The following is a 19,321-nucleotide window of genomic DNA, read 5'->3' on the forward strand; positions in this document are numbered from 1 at the left end:
TTATGATGTTTGGTAGAAAAACATAAATGTAAAGACCATAAAAAGAATACGACAAAGCATATTGTGAAATATAAATAATAATTAAAAAAATAGCGAGTCAAGATGCATCTTTCTCCATTAACAACCATTGAAAAGTAGCCATGCATTCTGACAATATAAATGGCAAAAATCACACTATTAACAATGTGACTGTTTTCGAATGCAGAATGTGGCAGGTGAGAAATCGTTATTCAGAAATGCTTAAAAAAGTATGCGTACTTTACAGTTTAAAGGTTATTAGTTCGCCTGACTTCTCTGTAACATGAAGCAGGTTACTGGATACGTCAGAGCTATAGACAATAACACCAGCACCGTCCCGCTCAAGGGTTAATGGTCGTAATCTCCGGGGGGCTCTTAAGTATTTAACACGGGTATCTTTCCTATCTGCAACCTGAGAGGAGTCTGGATACCTAAAGTGTTGTTGCTTTAATATTCTGTGCATTACTGTTTTGACAACGAGTCAAACAAATATCTACTGCATTAGCACAACGCGCCTCTGTAATGAGCAGCAGAGAGCGAAATTAAGGATTTTTTGGTGACAGATGGAGATATAGAAGAAAGTGAGAGAGAAGAAAATTGTTCCTTGAAAGTTATCAAACATCACAAACTGATGACTGTAACTTTGAAGGTAAAGTGTATAATTTCAATCACTTTAGTCACGAAACTGCAAAAATAATGGCAACCTAAGAGAAAGGTTTCTGACCAGATTTCAGAGTTCAGTGGTCAAAATATAATTGATATCTCATTTGTTATCATCTATGAATTAAAAAATGGGGACAATATATTTTTATATGTTTTGGTTTGTAATGGTCGAGTGTTTCATACTGTACATTGTCATTATAATTAATTATCATTATGATGTTTGTGGGTCAGCCCTTACTGTTTTTAATACAATTCACCAAAAGAAGAAAAAAAAAAAATTTAAATGGTAAATAAATAGATCAGAATCAGAAACCACATAGTAAATAATAGGTCAAAATGGTATTATATTGTAATGACTTTATATTAATTATGAAAAATGAAACGGGCCTTATGATTATACTCCGATTAAAACTGTAGGAGTTTGTTTAAGAACGGTGCCTGAAAATGGCAAAAACTGCACAAAAATTGCACAAGAAATAAAAAATAACAGACTTGCTGTTAGGTTTCGAAGTTTGAACCCAGAGACTGTTTTGTAGGTATTGGTGTGTTACATGCGTGTACCGAGTTTCATGCATGTGTGTGAAACGTAGCTCAAGAGGCACTTCAATGAAATTGTACAGGTGGTGCTATCGAGCCATTTTGCCATTTTCGCTTCTGAAACCTACTGTATATCAGACGCAAATTTGAATTGACATTTTGAGTTGCTTCTCCTCCATACAATGAATTTTAATAGAAACCAAGTGCTCCTCCCGTCCGAAAAAGACAAAGAAAAACACAGAAACTAAATATCAGAAATTTTGTCCATGCAACTCCTGATCTTACATCTTATTGGATGTCTTAAGAGCCTTTTAAGTCTTTCCAAGACATATTTTTTTTGTGAGGCAATTATATTCTCATGAGGTTCCTGTACTGTATGTTTAATATTGATGTCTGTGAAGAACAAGAAACCTGACAACAAACAGTAAATTAAATTGGCTTTGAATGTTAATGGCTTTTCAAAGGCGATTTAAAACATTTGAAAGGTGTTACACGTTTCAAACAAAGAAGCTTTGTTAAATGCCGTTTTTATTATAGGAGGTTGATGAATGGCTGTATTGTTTATCATAGTGATGATGTGTTGATGTTCATACTGCTGAATTCCCTACAATGTTTGCTGAGCATCACAGCTGTTCACAGTTTTCTTTTTTATAATTTGACCACAAATGGGATGTTTTATGACAGTAAAAAGAAGATTATTCAGTCTAATGCATTTCCATTTTTTCATTTACTTGCAGCTTTTATCCAGTGCTTACAGATGACAGCTAAAAATAATAAAAATGATAAAAAATACACAACAATGTAAACTAAAATTAAAACAAAAACTGAAAATTTAAATACAAATCTAATTCAAAATATTAACTAAAACTAAAATAGTATATACTGTATATATACACATTTGTTGGTTCTCCACTTTTTTGCATAAAAACTGTTAGATAGATGACATGTACGAGTTATTATATTGGTTCATTTTATGTGTGACTGTTGACCTCTTTCCCTCAACTTTACCTGCATCAAGACACTAGATCTTTGTGTATCGCATCTCTGTCACGACGTCTGCGGTGTCTTTTATCGGTGAAACAGCGTCTGTGCTGTCTCCTTCAGGACGTGAGATACCAGAGACCAATTACACTTAATGACACTAAACATTACTCAACTACGTCTCGTGTATGTTTAGAGTATAACTATCTTTAATTGTTGATGATGAATATGAAACACAGTCTGGACCTCTAAACATCAGTATTACCAATATCTAAAACTGAAAAAAATAAAATAAAAATGACTAAGAAAAACACTCAAACTTTAAGTGAAATGAAAATGTATTATAGATACTACAATCACTATCACACAGAATATTTCTGAAATTACGGTGTATGAAAATACTTCAGAAGTTTCCGGAGAACCGGAATGAGCCCGTTTGTTTAGTTAGTGTGTTAAAGTTGTAAAAGTACTAGTTGTAGAGCAGCAGAACAAGACCCGACTGACCCGCAGTGGTGCCGAAAACTGTCAAACAGACACTTGATCTGCGTCTGTTCCATAATTCATTAGAGAAAGAAGCACCGCAGTGTCATCAGTAACTGGAAATGTTGTGAAACACATATGTCATGATTTTAACACTATAAATAATTAATGTGTCAGGACCTCTTTTGTAAATGAGCGTTTAAATCAGAAAGGATCTGTCTGGATGAGTCATCAGTCTCTAGAACAGAGGTGTTAATTTCATGGATTAGCTGATTTTACTATAGTATAACTTTTTAGTGCAGCTTTTAAAACTGACCTCATGTTTTCATTTAATTAAACAAATTGCATACTACCTCACTGACTTCAATAAAACCAGATTCAGTTTAGATATTTGCCCATGAAGTACATATTTTAGATGATTTGACAAAACTATTTTTTTTTACAGTGCAAATGTTTAATAACATTCAGCTTTTTTGGCGGTTTAAAAAGAGAAAACAATTAGTTCTAAAAATAAAAAAATTGAAAAATGCATTATAAATATTTATATATTTTTTATATATTTAATGCTTGTGTTAATTGCATATTAAAATAAATGTTTTTTTAAATAAAAATTAAAATAGGTATTTTGCAAATGAATATGGTGTTTGAACCTAGTATAGTAATGTATTTATTTAAATCAGGTTACACAGTCAACTGTCTAATTGTCAAGTTACACACTAACACATTATGTATATATATATATATATATATATATATATATATAAAGAGAGAGAGAGAGAGAGAGAGAGAGAGAGAGAGAGAGAGAGAGAATGAGAGAGAGTGAGAGAGAGAGAGAGAGAGAAAGAGAGAGAGATATTAATGACAGCTCTGAACAGGTCTGCCAAAGCTTGCTGCTGCTAGTTATATTTAGTCAGACAGGCAGCATGCTGCTAATGAAGACTAGCGATGGTTTCCTCCAGACAGAGGAGCGAGAGATGCTTGAACATGTGTCTGAGAGCCTCAATAGACACTGCATTTGCATGTTACACAGTGAGAATCTCTTGATCCGTGTGCAAACGGCTCTTTAGGTGTCCTCGCTGAAGAGGTTTGGTTCACACATTCTGCATGAGATCTTCATAAGAGCTCAGATGCTGAGGGGGAAGTCAGTGTGACGAATTACAGTCCTGGTAAAGAATGCAATCTGGCACATTTACAGAGGAAGTGAGTGTTGCGCTAAGAAAAATAAATTAAAAAAAGAAAGTCTTCATTTATATTATAGTATATATAATGGTGTTCGCTGTAGCTCAGGTGGTAGAGCATCGCGTTTGCAAGCGCAAGGTTGGGGGTTCAAATCCCAGGGAACACATGTTAGGAGAAAATTTTTAGCCTGAATGCAACGTAAGTCGCTTTGGATAAAGCATCTGCTAAATGCATGAATTTTATTTAATTTTAATTTAAATACTAATAGATATTAAGGTTGCAATTTCACTCATGAAATCATAAAATATTTAAATTGCTAATTTAATAAAAAAAAATTATATGCAATTAATACAAATGTTAAAATAGGACCCACTTTATATAAAGTGGCCTTAACTACTAAGTACTTACATTTTAATTAATAATTTAGTACAATGTACTTATTGTGTACATGTTTTTACATTGTACTTAAATAAAAAAAAAACTACATGTAATTACATCTGTATTTAATTTCTGTAATTACATTTATAATTACACTGTTGACCCATACTTTGCACCTTAACCCACCCTTAAACTTACCCATACCTCCAACCCTCTCCCTAACCTTACCCCTATCCCACCTCAATAGCAGCAAAAGTGTTTTCCAATACAATATGAACACAATAAGTACATTGTACTTATTTTTGTATGTAAGTACATAGTAGTTAAGGCCACCTAATATAAAGTGGGACCATGTGATGTACTAACATCTAAATTATCTGGTTTTATTCAAGTCAATTATATTATTTAATATGATAGGTTAATCAACCTGAAATCATTCAAGTACGCCAACAAACTCAAATTTCTGGAGTCAGATCAGGTAGAAGTATGAAAGTTAAAAATGTTATTACAATTCTGCAGCACTTGTGTCACCAAATGAAATAACAAAGCATTTATTTAACATTTTAATTGGATAAATATTACTTTTATTGTAATAACCATAGTCACTACAAAGATCTAGATTTTTATTTATTTATGATCTAGAAATCACGATGTGAGCGTGCAATCTCTAAACAAAATGTATTAAGTTTTCACAAATAAATGCAAAATTAAGGAAAAGGCATGGTTCATTTTGCTATCAAGTTTGTCTGTCTGAGGTAAAATATCCTAAACATTGCATAAACTGCAGTTTCTATTCAGTAAATCTGACTGAACAGCCAAAAGCTGCACATTTAATTGTACATTCAGGCTATTGTTAGTTTGAGGTTTTTGCATAAGGACATTTTAGTAAATGGCTGAAATCATTTTGTGATCGCATCTTCTCATTGACAGGCCGTGATGTTCTTCATGTTCAGAGGATTTTGATTATACTGAACATGTAGATTAAATTACATTTCATCAGTGTTTCCGCAGAATATTCCACTTCACATTTGATCCATTTTTCTTGTCTGTGTTGTGTTAATGATACCTGCAGGAGCTGGAGACGCTGATGTACTGCTCAGGATGAGGGAAATGTTTAGTCCAGCATGTTTAAGACGATCCCCTGCTTGTTTCGTCTATGAGCTTCAGCGCTGATGTGTTTGAGTCCTTCTGGTTCTGACTGACAAGAATACACTTTACCATTTAAAACAGACAGAAAAGACCTTTGCACTGTTGAAAAATATTTCCATGTCAAATAAATGGTGTTGTTTTGAGCTTTCTATTCATAGAAAGTCCTGAAACAATGTGCATTACCATATGAAGCAGCACAACTCTTTTCAACACTGATAATAAGACATGTTTGTTTAGCAGCAAATCTGCATATCAGAATGATTTCTGAAAGGATCATGTGACACTGAAGACGGGAGTGATTCATAAATTCAGCCTTGCATCACAGGATAGCTTTGCATAAGTTACATTTAAAAAGTATATATTTAAACAGAAAACTAAAATAAATTTTGCCTTGGTGAGCAAAAGAGGCTTCTTTAAAAACATTTTTAAAAATGACTATAAACAGTAGTTTATATGCTGATGATAAAATTATTTTATCTTGAACTTTGATTTGAATCTTTAAAAGCCATTTGTTGTCAAGGTTCCCATAAAAAAAACAAAAACTTGAAAATACGAGGGAATTTTACAATGAATACAATTAAAGTAATATAATATTAATATAAATACATTCATAAAAATATTTAACAAATATTGTACAAATTAACATTCTTAAAAGTAAATATTAACATAAAATGCAAAGTTTTAAAAATGCAATTTTTTCTACTTATGCACGGTTTTAAATGTTTATCGCTATTTCTAAATACAAGGTCAAAAATACATTTTAATAATCTTCATCAAGTAATCACAAATAAATGGAAAAAATAAAGCATGGAAATTCATTGTTCCATTTTGCATTTCGCAACTTTATTATTTCAGTATCATTTATATACTAAATAAATTTTTGTTATTATTTAGATTTTTTTTTTTTTTTTTTGAATTTCTGTTTTCACTTTTTTTTTTATAAAGTTTTAGTAATGTTGTCTTTTTTTTTTTTTGATCTAGTTTTTTGCGACATCATGTCAAGTTCAACCATTCAGCGTCTCCATCAGCATCCAGGCCTGTTACGATCTGTCCGATACAAACACCCAAATATTTCAGTGCAGCAGATATGAGCATTTGTGTATCCTTTCATCACTAAAGGAGCTTTGGGAGGGAACTCAGTGAGCAGCAGATTGGACTAAAAAAGAGAAAAGACATGGCGTCCGTGTGGACAGATTCACTGTCACAGGCTGCTGAGTCCCGCCGCTGCAGAATAAGGGCAGCTAAACAGGGCTAAGCCTGCAGAGAGAAGCACAGGCTGTGACCTCTGACCTCTGACCTCTGGGTCTGATTCAGCGCATTTATCCATGGTCACACCCTCCAGCTTGAATTTTTACTTCCAAAATTCTTGTGATCTATAGAAAAAGATGTGTTCATGCACTGACAACAAAACAGAAGCATTCCAGATTGTTATTATTACCCAAAGACAACAATTATGTTATTATTATTATTATTTATTTTTAAAATATGATTCAGTTTGTTAACATTAGTCAATGCATTAACTATTTAATATAACTATTAATAACTAACAATAAACATTAAGAGTATGTTTAGAGTATTAATATTATTTTATTGTTCATTGTTAATTTATATTCAAGCATAACATTTGTAATGTTAAAAATGCAGTAGTAATGTATATGTAGAAATGAATGAACCAGGATTAATAAATGTTGTAAATTTATTGCACATATTTACTTTATGATAGTTATTGCATGAAATATTGAAAAAAAAAATAACACTCACAGAACCATTATACCATAACCAGTGTTTTTAGTACCATTGAAATATTATTATACTTTACTTTTAGTTTATATTTTAATTTGATATATATTTTAGTGTATAAATAAAAGAAAAATCATATGTCTTCAGAAAACATACTGTATATGTGACCCTGGACCACAAAACCAGTCATAAGCTTTCCATTTATGTATGTTTTGTTATGATAGGACAATATTTGGATGAGAATCAACTATTTGAAAGTGTATCATCTGAGGGTGCAAAAAATGTAAATATTGAGAAAATCACCTTTAAAGTTGTCCGAATGAAGATTCTAATAAAAAAAAAAAAGGTTTTTAACAGTATGCAATTAAAAAAATATCTTCATGGAACATGATCTTTACTGTAATGATGAAACCGAGTTAGTTTGTAGGAATCTAAACCCGTCTTCATGTTTCTCCTGTAGGCTCAGACTTCCAGTGCAACACTCACATCATCCCAGTGAAGAACGAGGAAGGAGTTGTGATGATGTTCATCTTGAACTTCGATTATGTTCTAGACGAGGAGAGCAGCGACTCTATGGAGAGACTCAACCTCACACCGCCTGCCAAATCTGAAATCAGTGAGTGCAAACTGGATTCATTATTATTATTTTTATACAGTTTATGTATTTATTCACTGATTCATTGGTTCATTCACTGTTTCCTCAGTAGACATGTCTAAAAATCCTTTAAGAGTTTAAACCATGATCCAAACCAACCAGCACTTAAACTTTGATTTGAAGGGGGGAAAAGTAGAAATAAAAAAAAACATTAAAGTAAAAAAAAAAAAAAAGATGCAAAACATCTATTTTGAGTGAATGAACTACTGATCTCATTATGCGTTGTAGATGTTACAATTAAATATATACCGTATTTTCCAGACTATAAGTCACACTTTTTTTCCATAGTTTGGCTGGTTCTGCAACTTATAGTCAAGTGCGACTTATTTATCAAAATTAATTTGACATGAACCAAGAGAAATTAACCAAGAGAAATTAACCAATAGAAAGCATTACCGTCTCCAGCCGCCAGAGGGCGCTCTATGCTGCTCAGTGCTCCTGTAGTCTACACTGAAGAAATAGAGCGCCCTCTCGCTGCTGGAGACGGTAATGTTTTCTCTTGGTTCTTGGTTCTAAATAAATGCGACTTATAGTCCAGTGTGACTTATATATGTTTTTTTCCTTGTCATGACGTATTTTTGGACTGATGCGACTTATACTCAGGTGCGACTTATAGTCCGAAAATATGGTATATATTTTAGGGCTGGTAAGTTAATGGGTTATTATTGCGTTAACTCATTATAATTGCATTATTAGTGCCTTAACGCACATTACACTACTTTTGAATGCATTATTAGTTTTGAGCATAAAAATGCGATTAATTGCGCCAATAATGCAATAAATCGTGATAAAAAATCGAATCGTTGCCCATCACTAATATATATATATATATATATATATATATATATATATATATATATATATATATATATATATATATATATATATATATATATATATATATATATATATATATATATAATAAGCTGTAATAAACATAATAAGTTATAGCTGACCATAAAAAAGACACTATTTTGTCTAAATACATTTAAAAAACTACTGTCATGTAAGCTGATTTAATTTGATACAAATGAATTTAAGCATCACAAATAAATAAATAAATAAATATAAATATATATATATATATATATATATATATATATATATATATATATATATATATATATATATGGAATCTAAATGTCATGATCTATAGTATAAAGCAGTGGTTCTCAACCTTTTTTTTCCAGCGGGCCGCACTATGGTCCAAGTGCAAGTCTCGCGGGCCTCACGCATATAATTTACATATTATGTCACCAACACAAACCAACCTGATTTACAATATTATAGCCTAAATATTATGATATCTAATCTATTACATTTATTGAAATAAATACTTCTACTCCCCATAAATAAAGCACCTGATGCTGTCGGGAGCTGACCAATTCCTTTGTAAGGTACAGCAGAGCTGTTTCCTGGAGACTCCTGGGGTGGTGTTGGCGCAGTGGATAAGACACATGGCTTTGGTGTGGGAGACCCGGGTTCAAATCCACTGTTAGACACCAATGTGTCCCTGAGCAAGACACTTAACCCCTAGTTGCTCCAGAGGCGTGTGACCTCTGACATATATAACAATTGTAAGTCGCTTTGGATAAAAGCGTCAGCTAAATGAATAAATGTAACTCCTTCATAAACCGTACCTCTGCTGTGTTTAACCAGTCATTCTAATGAGCCGTGTTCAACAGGAAGTGCTTTAACTGGGCAGAGCAGCGAGGCGTTCCTCAGCAGAGCGTGCTAATTAGACAGGAGCTTCTCACTGAGACTGCTCAGATTCAGGTGGGACGCTGGCATCTTCTGCTCTCGCCTCACATGAGGGACGCTTTCAGAACTGGCTCCATATCAAGGCTTGAACACACTCACCAGCAGGTGCAGACTGTGTGTAATTCAATTCAGTTCAATTCAGGTTTATTTGTATAGTACTTTTCTTGATGCAAATCGTTGTGTTTTACTGGCCTTCGCAACCATCCAGTATGGTTTCCTTTTTGGAACCTCTGGTGACCTGATTGACACACACAGGGACCATTCACAGTTAGTTGTGTTTTCCCATGATCATCTGAAACATACACACAAAAATATAGCACGTCACAATTTCTTCACAAACAGAAGTGTTGAGCAAACTGTCTGATCTTATTTACTGTCCAGAACATTTCACAAACAGAAAAAAAGCAGACTGCATCATCATGTTCACAGATATCTAGTCTGATGTCAATTAAAAGCCTCAAATGAAATGTGATGACAATAACAATATTTAGTTTACTAGTAGACTCATAAAAAGAGTGTTGAATGAATATGAGAATAAATGATAACTGTCTGATTATAAAGCACTACACAATTTATTTCCTAAACAAGTTAGAAATATTAAACACTAATATTGATACATATGAATTTAGGCATAACTTCATCTTAATGTGCAGCATGAAAAAATTATATTCAGTTTATTAATTATTACATATAACAGTGTTATTCATATATTATTTTTGCAATTTTCTAGGGTGGTTGAAATTGAAATAAAAAAATATTTTAGGTGATTATAAAATACAACACGATTTTGTTTTAAATAAATTAGTAAAAACTAAAGCCAGGTTTTTTAAATGTTACAAATAAATTTAGGCATCACATTATAATGTGCAGCATGAAAATTGAATGGATTTACTATAATATACTATATACTACTAAATATATATATACATTTTGTGCTCCTTTAATAACCAGTGTGCAATAAACAATAATGAAATAAAACACAAATCACCAAACAATATAAGTATGCACAATTAAATATCGATCAATAAAACCTCTAAAATTGGCCAATAACTAAAACTTTGTGGTAAGAATAAACTTTGCGTTTTTGTGTGTAACATTCATCGGACGAAAAGTAAACTGTGGCTGATAATAACCGGATCACAAAGAGAAAGAGCCTCTGCGAGGATGAGAACAGAAGCGGATGATATTGAGGCATTTATCATCTCCATCGTCTCTATAACGTCCTGTATCTGCGGGTCGGTTTGCTCTGACAGGGCTGGACGCATCTGTGATGTCCGTGAGGCTCGTGTGCTCCTTTACAGCTCTGCAGCTGCTCGGGCTCAGCGTCTCCGCATCCTCACTTAACAAACGCGCCGCCGCTCTAGGTGAAGGTTATTTATAGTGGAGAATGTTGCCGAGTGTTTGGAGAGAGTGTGTGTGTGTGTGTGTGTGTGTGTTTGGCTGCCTCTGGGTGTCATGGAGAGTCTGTGTCAACAAGGACTCAACGCTGAACCCTGACTGTAGGTGTTATAATGTGACCCAAACCTAGTACAGCACCACAAACCTGACTGCACTAGAAAGTGTGCATGTGAGTGAGTTAGGACTTAAATACACTTTCTCATATAGAATGTTTCTGATCATGAACTACGGCACTAGTTTCTCTAAATATAATTTCTTTTTCTTTTTTCTGAAGATTTGCTGCATATTACAGTGCTACACAATACAATATACAATATATAATATACTTTTTCACAATATAACAGTGCTATTATTATTATTATTATTATTATTATTATTAATTTCTAGAATAAAAAAATATATCGTTTTTAACTCGGGATTGGCACTGAAATAGAAATTGAAGGTATTATTAAATTTGTACATTTTTTATAATTAAAGAAAATTGCAACAAAGGTGTGGCATGGAAATGAAAATTAAATTCAGTATGATGTGTATCATGGAAAATGTATATTCATATTTTAATTTTGATAAATATTACTTTTAAGAGTGTTAATACATTTGTAAATTTTTCGTAATTAAATAATATATTGTTTTTAACAGGTGAAAGTAAAGTAATTACAGGTTATTATAAAATACTATCCTAAATAAATAAAAAAAAAGTTTTTTTTTTGTTTATTTTTTTATACTGAATCCAGACATCAAAGTTTCATATTTACAGTAGCATTAAAAAAAAAGTATATATATATATATATATATATATATATATATATATATATATATATATATATATATATATATATATATATATATATATATATTCAATTTGACACTTTTTGTGTATTGTTTTTATTGAAATATAAAACTAAATCTGATAAAATAATACACTTTGTTCATAAATAAAAAATATGTTACAAATTAATTAAGGCATCCCAACATGGATATTACAAAAACAGCAAGTATATAAAAACTGGCAATTCATTTTGAGGACTTATACACACACACACACACACACACACACACACATACAGTATATATATTAGAAAAATGAGAAGAATTTGTTGTTCAAAATAGAGAGTACGGTCATTTAGTTTTATGGTGAGTTGCCTGCATTGATCTTTGAATCTGTTTGCTCTAAGTAGATGCATCTTCAGTAATCAGACTGGTATCCACTAAGCAAATGCAACCAAGAGGCATTGCAAATCAGCCCAAACCACTCAAAGTGGCATATCAAGACACATGTCAGTACGTGCATTGAAACCTGAGTGCAGTAAAAGGCATGAATTATCGGAGGGAAGATGGTTCCTCCATTACATCCTGTTAAGTGGCTGACAAAATTACTGTAAAAGAACTGTTCACTCACAAATGATCATTTTCATCATTTATTTACCTTCATGTGGTTCTGACCCTCTGTTTTCTTCCTCCTGTAAAATGCAAAATGAGATGTTAGACAGAATGACTGAGCTGCTCGGTGCGAAGACAATGAAAAGTGGAGGATTTCATACAAAAAAAGCAGTAAAAAAAAAAAAAATCATGACAATGCACTATATTCCAAGTGATGCATAATAACTTTGTATAAAGAACAGACACAAATTTAAGTCAAGTCTGATGCAAACGTTTAGTTTTTTATTATAGTTTTTAGTCATATCAACTTTGATACTATAAATTATTAAAAATTATTAAAAGCACTTTAATAAGCATCAATAGGACAGCACTAACATTAAATGAATAGTTCACCCTCAGACCATCCGAGGTGTAGATGAGTTTGTTTCTTCCTCAGAACAAATCTGGAGAGATGTAGCATTGCATCACTTGCTAACCAATGGATGCTCTGCAGTGAATGGGTGCCATCAGAATGAGAGTCCAAACAGCTGATAAAAACATCACAATAATCCACACCGCTCCAGTCCATCTGTTAATGTCTCCTGAATTAAAGCATTTCGACTGCAAACTGTTACTTACTTTCAATTCCATAATCCACTGTTGTCCTCTCACATCAAAATCCACCAACTTATTTGTTTAAAGCTATTTTGGCTTGTAAACCTTGCTTGATCTATGAAGATCGCTCTCCTGATTCAGACGAGACGATATTTTGCCTGGAGAAAGCATTATTATGAATAACCATAGACATTAGATATTGGAGTTAAACAGCGTGATGTTAACTGAAAGACTGGAGTGATGTGGAGTACTTGTGGATTATTGTGATGTTTTTATCACTCTTGTCTGACGGCACCCATTCACTGCAGAGCATCAATTGATGAGACACTGATGCAATGCGGCCTTTCTCCAAATCTGATGAAGAAACAAATGCATCTACATCTTGGATGGCCTGAGAGTGAGTAAATATAAAAAAAAAAGTTATTTTTGGTTGAACTGTTCTTTTAATTGTAGATTTTAACATGCAATATACCATCAGACCATACATGCCAAAAATATTTTAAATTATCTACCACAAGTATGTGCAGAATCCCTTTGACACATTCAAATTTAGAACGAATTGACTTTTGGGGCAAAACAAGAAACTAATTATGCATAAACTTCCCAGTATCATAGCAACAAATGGAAGTGCTGGAATCATGGGATGGAATCCCCAGGTTCTAGTGCATTCTGAAATAGAAGCTCTGTCAGTCTGAATATGAATGTCACACGCTTAGACTGCTGCAGAGCGCTAGCTAGCATTCCTCTGCTATGATCAGAAAATAGCAAACGCAGTGTAATTTACATTGGTTAGAATCATCCTAACCAAACAGCATATGACCTGTGAGTGCACACACACACACACACACGCACACACACCCAACAAACTTGCTGTCATGAATCATTTCTTATGATAGGGACATTTTGTAATGTTCTATATATCTGCACTATAATGGAATCAGCGGCCAGTGTTTACGCCTGTATTGGCCATTTCGCTTTCTGTTCAAATCAATTCATGCATCTGGATTAAGTCTTAGTAGGAGAAAATGAAAACTAGATATGAAATATGCATGAAATCAGCCTAAACCAGTTATGGTATAATAATATCATTTATTTACAATATAAAAGATATTGAATCATCTCAAAACAACAACAACAATAATAATAATAATAATAAATATGTACACAGTACACACACACAAAATAAGACATAAAAAAATAAGTTTGTGTGACTTCAAGATCCTAATAAAATGATAAAATAATCAAAGGAGAGTTTAGGGCAATATTTTTATTTTTAAAGTATGTAATACATTTACTAAATATAAAACAACTCAATACAATTAATATATTAAAAAAATTATTATAACAAATATTTAATTTGATATATTTTTAATCAAAAATTGTATTTGTCAAACAAATATGTACATTATGCTTGTTTTTTAGTTTTCCATTTAATAAACAAATCACAAATGTTCATAAAAACAGTGGACTTGATTTTTAAGCCTTAGGGTGAATCAATGATTACAGTTGTCACTAGTCCTTAAAATTATTTAACTTATATTCTCATATTTTTCTGACAGCCAAACGGGGTAAAATTATCCAGGCAGCATTTCTGTCTGTGTTTCAGATGGCTGGTGTTTTTCTTGTGAATCAATTACTGTAATGCAGTAAACAGGATTATTATTACTAATGATAACTAAAAAGAAAACATATTAGAACCTATTAGTCTTAATAGCAATACAGCGGTAATACAAATTAAACATATACTAAACTACACAAAAATGTTAAATGTTGCCTTAACAACTAACTGAAATGATCATGCACTGAAATTAATGTAAGTAAAAACTAAAACTGAAATAAACAGTAATATAAAAAAACATTCAAAATAAAAAATTAAATTCTAATTAAAATGAAAACTGAAAATATAAAAGCTTGTTCAAAAAATTCATGAAAACTACAGTAGCAGATATATTACACCAAAACAATGCTTATCTACTTCTAATAAGCAATAAACAACTCATATCTCCTCGTTATCCATGTTGAGTCTTATTTAATGACACACATGCATTCTGTAATAAACATATCTCTTGATTTTGCAATTAAATGATACGTAGAAGTAAGAAACAGTTTTAAGCATTCAGATAAAAATAGCAGGTACAGCTAATACTGTATAATTAAAGCGAATATTATATTATCTCCCAATATATTATACCAAACTAGATTCTGTTTCATCTTGTATTTTTACATACAAACAGATAACGGTAGGCATAAAAATACAATATACAAAATGTTTAATTTTGATATTGTTAACTATTAAAATCAGAAATAAAATGAAGTGTAAAATGCTAAATGGAAAGAAGTTGAAATGAGAACTAACTCAAATAAAACAAATACAAATTTATTAAAGCTATTAAGAAATAATACAAAACAATAATAAAATGACAAAAAATATTATTGTGTCTTATTATTGTATCTTTGGTATGAAATATGCTAAGTAGAAACAATGTTAAGTAAGCACAACCAATAATAAGCATCTAGGTAATAATCAAAGACAGATGTTATATTGCATGATTCTGCTTATTCTTGCTTTTTAACCTCTGAACAGATAATGTCCATAAAAAAATATATAGTATTATTATTATCATTATCATTATTATTACTATAGGTTACAGTGTTACTGAATTGTATTGTATTTAGTAACTGTAATAAATGTGTTCCTGTAGCTCAACTGGTAGAGCACTGCTAGCAAGCGCAAGGTTGGGGGTTCGATTCCCCGGGAACACATGATATGTAAAAATGTATAGCCTGAATGCACTGTAAGTCGCTTTGGATAAACGCATCTGCTAAATGCATAAATAAAAAGAAAATGTTGCACTGATAACCAACTGAAGTACTAAAATTATTAAAAAAAACATGAAGAAAAGTGTGAAATATCAGTGTTTGCCTTATAATTCAGATACTAATGACAGATACAGTAAATGTAATTAAGGATTATTTAACCTCTAAACAGCTGTTGTATAGCTGTGAAACACACCTGTTTGTTTTTGTGAAAAGTGTGTTCATCCCATAGGGGTAATGGTTTTAATACTGTACAAACTGTATATTCTATGGCTCTACACTTAACCCTAACCCTCACAGGAAACTTTGTGCATTTTTACTTTCTCAAAAAAAAAAAAAATTCATTCTGTATGATTTATAAGCGTTTCGAAAAATGGGGACATGGGTTATGTCCTCATAAGTCACCCTCTCCTTGTAATACCTGTGTCATACCCATGTCATTATACAGAGTTGTGTCCTGATATGTCACAAAAACATGCCCACACACACCTGTGTGATGCGGCAGCGCTGTAGGGGGCATCGTGTGTGTTTGGGGCAGCAGTGACAGGACCTGAATAGCCGCTGACTGAGGAATCCTCAAATTCCCAAACACTGGCTCCATTGTGACCGAGCATCCAGCAGTCCTCCTGAGGAGTGTGTACAGTCCTGCACACAACACTGAGACCAGCGGGTTAAACACCTGCTCCTCTTTAAACACACGAGTCGTTCAGGTCATTCTGCTGCACTCTTCTCTGCACACCTGTGTACTGTAAGGTCTCAATAATCAACCGTGTGTTACAGTGTTGCTATTGTAAACGGAAATAAAACGATTAAAATATTTTTGTTAATTTAAATAAAAACTGTAAATTACCATATAAATATTAGATGTAAAACTTAAAAATGTTGCTTTGGCAACTAACTGAAATCTAATTTTTAAACTAATTGAAATAAATTTAAGCCGAAGTACTAAAACTAATAAAAATGAGAAATTAAATAAAAATGACAAAGTACAATGAAAATGAAATGAAAACAAATTATGTATATCAAATCTAATTTAAAATATTAATAAAAATTCACTGTCAAGTGAGATAATATAGTAAAATATAGTACATTTTACTTATAATAAAATGAATTAGTGATCATTTAGACACCTAAACAACTTTGATTTAAATATTCATAAAACATTTTTTATTGATGTAGTCTGAACATTTGTATTAATTATTGTCAATATTAAAAAATGAGTTGTTGGACACATCTGTATTGAAACAATCTTGCTCAGTCTAGAAATTAAAAATGGCCAACTGGATATGATGTCACCCTATGGGATGTCTGTTTTTAATAAACAATACATTGCAAATAAAAAGAGTTTGAGATGTTCAAATATGCCATTTACAACACATTCCTGCTTGTTTTTATTAAAGGGGTCATATGATGTTGCTAAAAAGAAAATTATTTGGTGTAATGAAATGTGTTTATGCAGTATAGGGTTAAAAAAACACATTATTTATCACATACTGTACATAATTGTTTCCCCTCTATGCCCCGCCTTTTGAAACACATAGATTTTTATGAGGCAACAGCAAGGTGTGCTGTGATTGGCCAGTGCGTTCAATCCAGTGCGTTGTGATTGGCCAAGGACCTCAAGCGTGTGACGGAAATGTTACGCCCCTTAAAATATTGTGATGCCCTGTCCGGCTGGAGCGACGAGACATAAACATTATAACCTATTATAAACGTCATATGAACATGATTTCTAGTTGTGGCTATAAAGGGTTACTCCACCCTAAAATTTAAATTTTGTCATTAATCACTTACCCCCATTCTCATTCCAAACCCATACAAGCTCAGTTCGTCTTTGGAACATAATATAAGATATTCTTGGAAATTTGAGACTGTCCCATAGACTTTGATTTTGAAGTAGACCTTATTTATTAGAAAACCTGTACTCCAATTTAGTCTTCAAAGCGCTGATGCACTAGAGAGGGAACAGTGAATTCCACGGGGAAACGCTGGATTTGTTTGATCACATCCTGTTTTAAACAAAAAAAACACACATTGAGGAGCTGCTAATTAAAGCAGTGATGATCTGTGTCCGTACGGAGGGATGAATTCAGACCGAAGGCCGGTGGGATTATTAAAGGCACGGCTGAACAAATGAGCCATATGTCAGACTGTTGTTCTCCTGGGGGAGATGCATTGTGGGAATGAATGTTGACCGCTCAAGTTGCACGTCTGCTGAATACGCCTGATCTTATAATAACCCTGCCAGCGGTGCTACCAACTCATTTCAGTGTATTCAGTATAGCCGCTTCTCAAATATGATAAAACAGTCATTCTTCATCCGGGGAGAGTCAACCTTGATAATCTCACTGTATATATATATATATAATAAAATTGGGAATTTTGAGAAATACTTGAAGGCTGTTTTAATTAAATGTGAAATTTTTTATCAATTTCTTATAAATAAAATAAAAATACAATAAAGCAAAATAAAATAAAAAATATTAAATAAAAGTTAAAAAAAAAAAAAAAAAAACGTGGAAACTGATAAATGTTTGAAGGCTTGAAATGTTTTATTTAATTTGTTTATAACTGCACATTAGTTACAATAACAGCCCTAATAAAATAATAAATAAAATGAAGTAAAATTAAATAAAACATAATATATAATTTCTTATATATGTACAGCCCTAATAAATAATTAAAAGAACAATAAAACTAAATCTAATAAATAAATCTATATGTTTCTGTGAGAGTTTCTATTTCTATAATAGAAATAAATAATAATAATAGTTAGTTACTATTAATAGTTAGCAAGTTAGTAGTTGTTAGGTTTAGGTATTTGGTAAGATTAGGGATGTAGAATAAGGTCAAGTAGAATAAGGTATTCATATGTTCTTAATAAGCACTAATACATGGCTAATAATCTAGTAATATGCAAATAAGCAACTAATAGGTGTTACCTATTCTAAAGTGTTACCCTTTATTTTTTTAATTCCTCCAGGGAAAGGACGATTCTTCTGTTTCCGTCTGCCAGCCTTGACTCTGTTGGGCAGCACCAAGCAGTCTCTCCCTCAGGACGACCCAGACTCAGTGATGGTGGACTCACCCAGGGCCAGTGACGACTCTGAGGCCGTGATGGACGTCCGATCGCCCGTCAAGGACGGTTCGAGTCCAGCGGATGCTAACGACACGCGGGCGCTCATCAGCTCCAGCCCTCACTCGTCCCCGGTCAGCACCTCCGTACCCCTCGACCACTCGTCACCCAAGCAGCTGTGGGACCGGCCCAGTCCGTCTCAAGCTCAGTCCAGCACCTGCCTGGCCCAGTCCATCTCCAGAGACAGTGTGTGCAGCAGGAGACGAGCCTCCTCCGTTCACGACATCGAAGGACTGAGCACCAACTCCAAACACCGCTTTACAGACAGACACACAAGTGACGGTGAGGACTAAAACTTACATTAAACCATATTACAGTACTTTCATATATATTAAAATACAAGTTATTCCTTTAAAAATACAAATACAAATAATACAAATGATAATAATGTAATTTTGGTTAAATATTTTTTACATTTTAAATATAAAAATAATATAAGTTTTTGTTTTTCATTT

At 32.6% G+C, this 19,321-nt stretch overlaps 1 protein-coding gene across 1 annotated transcript in view; it reads left to right on the top strand.

Annotated features, from left to right (window-relative positions):
- The window catches only part of LOC127965155 (potassium voltage-gated channel subfamily H member 7), an 82,294-nt gene that overhangs the window by 20,525 nt on the left and 42,448 nt on the right, over window positions 1-19,321 (top strand). The window contains exons 3-4 of the mRNA XM_052565760.1: window positions 7,586-7,741; window positions 18,714-19,148. Coding sequence (XP_052421720.1) covers window positions 7,586-7,741; window positions 18,714-19,148 — 591 coding nt within the window. The remainder of the gene's footprint in view (window positions 1-7,585; window positions 7,742-18,713; window positions 19,149-19,321) is intronic.

Source organism: Carassius gibelio, chromosome B9 (assembly GCF_023724105.1).
Source record: "Carassius gibelio isolate Cgi1373 ecotype wild population from Czech Republic chromosome B9, carGib1.2-hapl.c, whole genome shotgun sequence".
Taxonomy (NCBI): domain Eukaryota; kingdom Metazoa; phylum Chordata; class Actinopteri; order Cypriniformes; family Cyprinidae; genus Carassius; species Carassius gibelio.